Genomic DNA, 6,042 nt, shown 5'->3' with positions numbered 1-6,042 from the left:
CGGTTTTCCCACAGCCCTGTAATCATCTGGTCGCGTGCCATGGGTTCGCCCCGTCACGCGCGAGGCGTCAGGCGCATGCCTGAGACATTGAGTGGCGTAACGCCGGTTGAGGTGTTGTGCCTGACCAATCAGAATCCTCGGAATGACGGTAGGCGGAGTTACTGCACATTGATTGACGTCAAGGTTAACATGAAGATTTCTTATGCGTTTTAAGAAAACGACACTTCGTTATCTATCTTATTGACTTTGTTTTCGTCAGGAGGAACATTCCATATGACAGTAGCTCTCGCCCATTCTTGCACATAACGATGCATTCCGACAGCACGAAAACATCCGGGAATGAACCAAGAGACAGGAAAGTGAGTACTTCCTACACTACACTATAACAAAAACGTACAGACAGGTCATGAATGAGACAGGCTGCAAGTAGAATGTATTTAAACGCGTATATAGATATAGACAACGTCTGTCTATGCGAAATGAAGATGTGTTTGCATATATAACTGGGTTATCGTTTTCTAACATTTAGTCGTCTCCTATCTATTAGAGCACAAAACCCATGATGGAGAAGAGGCGGAGGGCGAGAATCAACGCCTCATTGGCTGAACTGAAGTCTCTTTTGTTGGAAGCAATAAAAAAAGAAGTAAGTTATTTTTTTAAAAATGTATACGGACATACACGAACGTGTAATTAATTACTTAGTGTCTTAACCACGCTTTATGTTTGTTTGCTTGGTGTTTAACGCTGCACTCCAGCTATAAACAATTATTCCAGCTAAATGAGGACGGACTGTAAATAATAGAGTCTTGACCAGACAATCCGGTGATTGACATCATGTACATCGACCCTTGCAATTGGGATACAATGACATGCATCAGCCAAGTCAGCGGGCCTGACCACCCGATCCCGTTAGTCGCTTCTTACGATAAGCACAGTCGCCTTTTACGGCAAGCATGCTGAAGACCTGGTCTACCCCGGATCTTCACGGGTCTGACCACACTTTAAGTAAAAGTAGTTAATTGATGTAAAATCAGTACTATTCACAACACGCATGTGATATATGCGGATACAATATTTATTAAGGTATGGTAAAGGCTGTAGACATTACTAAAGAGTGTCCTTAGAACTTTATGATGAATACACACAGTGACTATATCACCGGGTAGGGAATTCTATTATATGTTTGCCATTTTCACATTTAATGTGGTGATTATGGCTATATTAATGAATAAGGGACATGACAAAATATGAAAATTAATGTTTACACTTTACATAGCTCTGTATCACTGTAGATGGTATGCGGTGTTATCGCGAGACTAGTCTTCAACAAAATGCCCCTTTGTGCTTCGCCGTACGTTCCCACGCAGCCCCTCTTCCACTGTGAGCTGGTGGCAGCCACGCTTGACCTTGTTTATGATGTATGTCTTGTTGCGTACCAGGGAGCACGACACAGCAAAATGGAGAAAGCTGACATCCTTGAAATGACAGTGAAGCATCTGAGACAAATGCAAAGACAACATTTTACAGGTGAGCTCCTCGGCGAGATCAAAGACGAGGATCACGTGACCAAAGGGTCCCTGAAAAGCATTTACGTTTGAGGGGGCGGGTGTACGAGATGATGCACAACAGAGTTTTATGACAGAGCTCACGCTATGTTTCTGATTACTGTTCGTTAAAAAGGGGTTTCAACATTTGCAGCTAATCATATATTGATTTCAACAAATATTTGAAACATTTCAACATATATACCTTCACATAAAAGATGATTTTGAAGACATTTCATTTTCGTATTTTTTTCTTTCATTTACAACGGTGAGGCGCACATAGGGTGGGTTGATGAGGTGGCCTAGTTGTTAATATGAAGACACGTGTCCGCTTTGGTGCGACCGGTGCAACCAATGCAGCCTACCTAATCTATTACTTTAATATTATTATATAACAAAACTCTCACATAATATATATTAATAATTGCATATATTTGCAAATGAAAATGAATTCATTTTCGATTATTTTAACCATTAACATATGTTTGATCTTGCAAAAAGTTGAACATATGCACGTTCAAGAAAGAAAAGAAGCTAGTTATCAAGTAATGGATAATTTCTCACAATTTCCGTATCGTCAACATTAGAGATTTTCAGTAGGTCACAAAGGGCTCTACTCAGTAATTTGTATGTACAATCAATAGCATCGTTTATTATAAACAATAGAATCTGTAAAATGCTGCAATTTTATATCAGGTATTTCAGTGAGTGAGCTGGGTTTAAGGCGGCTTTTAACAGTATTCCAGTTATATCGTGGCATGTCAGCTTAATGTGGGAGGAAAGCCCGAAGTGATGCAGGTCTCAGACGTTTACCACTTCGGTGAAACCCATGAGCACGGGTATGGTACTGACCAACCTAGAAACATGATCGGGGCGAACCGGGATTCGAACCCACAATCATAGGTTTCTGGCGTGCCCAAGGAACGCAACTCTGCACAGCGAATCGTGGCGCCTTAGACGACTGGGCCACCCGTGCCCCCGGGGATGGTATTTCAGAATGGGTCATAGCGCGATGCACTGTATTTGTGCTTGTGCGGCGTTAAATACCACACACGCAGAGAATTTACTATCTTTTTGAAATTTCCAGTTGCAGCGGCAGATGATCCGTCCATCATGAACAAGTATCGCCTCGGATTTAACGAGTGTTCACTAGAGGTACAGCGCTACCTGACGTCAGTTGAAGACATGAATACTGACGTCAAGACCAAGTTGCTGGATCACATCGCCTGCTACCTGGCCGGAATAGAAACGTCGGATACCGCCAATACGACAGAAACGCCATCACCAACGTCATCACCACCACCACAAACACCGTTTTGTAAACAGGAAATACAATCAAGGACAACGTCGCCGCCTAGAGGAAATATGCAGGTGTCTTCAGTTGCTACCGACGTGAACAACAACGCTCCCGCCATGCCGTCATTGGAGTCCATAAAATCAGAAACTATGTTCAGTGGACTTCAAGTTATTCCAACGCAGCTATCATCCGGCGAAATTGCCTTTGTGTTGCCCGCCAATGTATTTAGACAATGTCAGACGCCTAACTATGTGATACCCGTATATGCAGGAACGTCTCCAAAAACGTCTGTATCAGTACCGTCAGCAACAAAAACGACCCATTATTCATCCGAACCTCATCATTCACACACAGTTCATAGACTCACCAACACGCAAACTGTACCTACCGACAGGAGTTATCTCCCTTGTGCGGCCGTGACCCCTGTCAAGACAATATATGACAAACCAGAGACTGATGATTCTGTGGCCAAGAAGGCAACTATTGGTGTCCATGTGTGTAGAAACTTACCCCAGAACGTTGAACATGTGTGCGACGAGGCAGTCTGGCGACCATGGTAGATAGAAACAATTCCACGAGTTTCCATGTGTCCCATGTTGTTTGAAAGGGATACGAGCTAACGAATACCTGTGCAGCAAGCTTCGTGGACAATTTCTGACGCTGTGAACTCACGGTTTTACAACACGTCGTGGCAGGAGTCCACACACAGACCACGTTTACAGCAAAGTTTATTAAAATATGAAAACCAAATTATGTGCTAAAGGACACGTATTGCACTGTTGTACGACATAAATGATTAACAGTTGCACCCGAATAAAGAATATATGATGTTTATCGTTGACATTCTTGATTCTTTTCTTAAAGATATTGTTCATTCTGGCTTGGCCTGACATGATGGTGAAAATTTATCACTAGGCTGAATATTCGTTCTGGTTCGAGATTAGAACGAATGAAATTACATTAATGAAATAAGACGATTATTGGTCTATAGAGGTGAAATGGGGTTTAACGTCGCGTCCAAGATTATTGCACTTATATAGCGACGTGCATGTACGTGTGTTTGTGTGTTTGTGTGGCTGCATGTACTAGTCCGGACTGATGCCGATTTATAGTGCTAGCTCACTGAGATACCATGTCACAGTTTAAAATGAATACCTCACTCAGACACAGTATACTGGCTCCGAGCCGACCAGTCCTTGTTTTAGCCCCTTAATGCCAAGCGCAAGACAGGGTAACAACAAGTACCATCTTTTAACGTCTTTTGCTATGACGCGGTCGGGGATCAAGCCCCGCTCTCCGGGCGGACGCTCTACCACTAGACCACGGGGGCGGTCGATTATTGGTCTTAGTTCAATGGTGATATTAAATACAGCAGTGCTAGAGTCATATCTTGGTCATGTATTTTAAATACAAGGAGGTTCCAGGTAAGAATATCGGCCCCTGAAGGCCTGGATCGATGCTCATAATATCAACCACTGGGTCTTCTGAACTAGACTCGATTAATTACAGACATAATTAATTGTCATATGACAAGAGTTGTGCTTAGTCTGGCGCTCGATTCTACCGACAGAGAAAGACCATATGGACCATTTTCGCAAACAGATCGATGTATTATGTGCCCGCCTCGATTATGTAGAATAATAATATTATTATATATTATATCTTGTGTATTGATTGGTGAGGAGTTATACATCAGTGTAATACCACTTTAATCAGGCCTAGAGGTTTTCCCATAGACTTCTATAGTAACGTTATATTTTTTTTAAAAATTACTAAGCATTCAACAGCTATTACCTGAACGTGTGTGCACAGTTTGGCCTTAGAGCAGCAATAAAAACATCAAAAAATGACCAGCTTAGCCAGCTCCTTTTCCGAGTATAGGAGGCTAAACACACCACCCCCAGTTTCGCACCAAATGTCACCTACGTGAAAATAGCTGTGGTCACATTCAGCAAAAGACAGTACTAAATGTAGAAAAACATGGTCAGTTTTAATAACTGGATGGATGTACATTTAAAAGACATAAATATCGTACAGAATATCCTCCAATCACAGCCTGCAGATATCTCTCGATCTGCACTGAAAACCGCACTGTCCCAACTGGTTCTGATTTGGTGTAGTAGAACCTGTACAAGAGTGCTTTTGTATTACAGCGTGAACGTATTGAATCAAGATGTCGGATATGGAACACAAAACAAGTGACCCGGGCAAAAGCTGTGACATGCATTACAATTGTCAACACTCAGTGACGTAGCATCACCACATAGAACTCATGCATGTACATGTATCTTCACATAAATCAAACGTCGCTGTGCTTGTCCCTCGTTTATGTCATTGTTCCTTTGGATTTTACTCATTTTATTACATTTTTTTTCAAAGATAGGATGTCAAACATCTATGTGCGGAATTCTACAATGCAAACCGAGTCAGTTTCTATTCAGGCCCAAACGCGGTTGTGGCGACCACGCCTTGTCCGCGAAGTATCATGGTAATCTCCTAATTAATCATTTCTGTTTACAACGACACTATATATGTCGTGAGGACCTCCTTCTCAAAGTAAGGACTGCTGGAACAGCATCTGGCCTTGTATAACATTGCCAGGTGAACATTGGGTCGCATCCGTCCAAATGCGACACAGATAAAGTACGTGACAACAGATGTTCTCTGTGCACCTTTTTGCACTTAACCTGTAAAACTCATGATGCTGAATTGTTGAAAACAGTACAATCCTAGGTTAAATTGTTCATGATGCGACAAGCATCCATACCACTATATCATCAGACGCAGTTGCGTCGTTGGGCGGGCTTTTTATTCATTTAGTCCTTTATTTCATTCACTAAAATAATAGTGGTATGTACGAGAAAAAAGCTACTCAAAGTTCGAAAAATAGCTATCTTTCTTGCATTTATTCAGTTACAAATACTCCTTGATTCCTCATTGCTCATGAGTTATCACTGATTGATTGTCCGAATCCCTTCATACGAGCCCCTTCATACGAACCCCTTCATACGAGCCCCTTCAAACGAAACCCTTCATACGAACCCCTTTATATGAACCCCTTCATACGAACCCTTTAATATGAACCCCTTCATACGAGCCCCTTCATACGAACCCCTTCATACGAGCCCCTTCAAACGAAACCCTTCATACGAACCCCTTTATATGAACCCCTTCATACGAACCCTTTAATATGAACCCCTT

At 42.1% G+C, this 6,042-nt stretch overlaps 1 protein-coding gene across 1 annotated transcript; it reads left to right on the top strand.

The window, feature by feature from the left end:
- The first annotated feature begins 264 nt into the window (after positions 1 to 264).
- LOC139473266 (transcription factor HES-1-like) lies at positions 265 to 3,642 on the top strand. The gene is made up of 4 exons (XM_071255802.1): positions 265 to 359; positions 548 to 643; positions 1,440 to 1,527; positions 2,632 to 3,642. Exons 1-4 carry the CDS (start codon positions 309 to 311, stop codon positions 3,399 to 3,401), a joined length of 1,005 nt encoding a protein of 334 aa, XP_071111903.1. The 5' UTR covers positions 265 to 308; the 3' UTR covers positions 3,402 to 3,642.
- Positions 3,643 to 6,042: the final 2,400 nt, after the last annotated feature.

This window comes from Haliotis cracherodii, unplaced genomic scaffold (assembly GCF_022045235.1).
Source record: "Haliotis cracherodii isolate W230 unplaced genomic scaffold, xgHalCrac1.p SCAF_27, whole genome shotgun sequence".
NCBI classification, from domain to species: Eukaryota; Metazoa; Mollusca; class Gastropoda; order Lepetellida; family Haliotidae; genus Haliotis; species Haliotis cracherodii.
The sequence above is the reverse complement of the archived record's forward strand: the minus strand, read 5'-3'. Positions and strand labels throughout refer to the sequence as shown.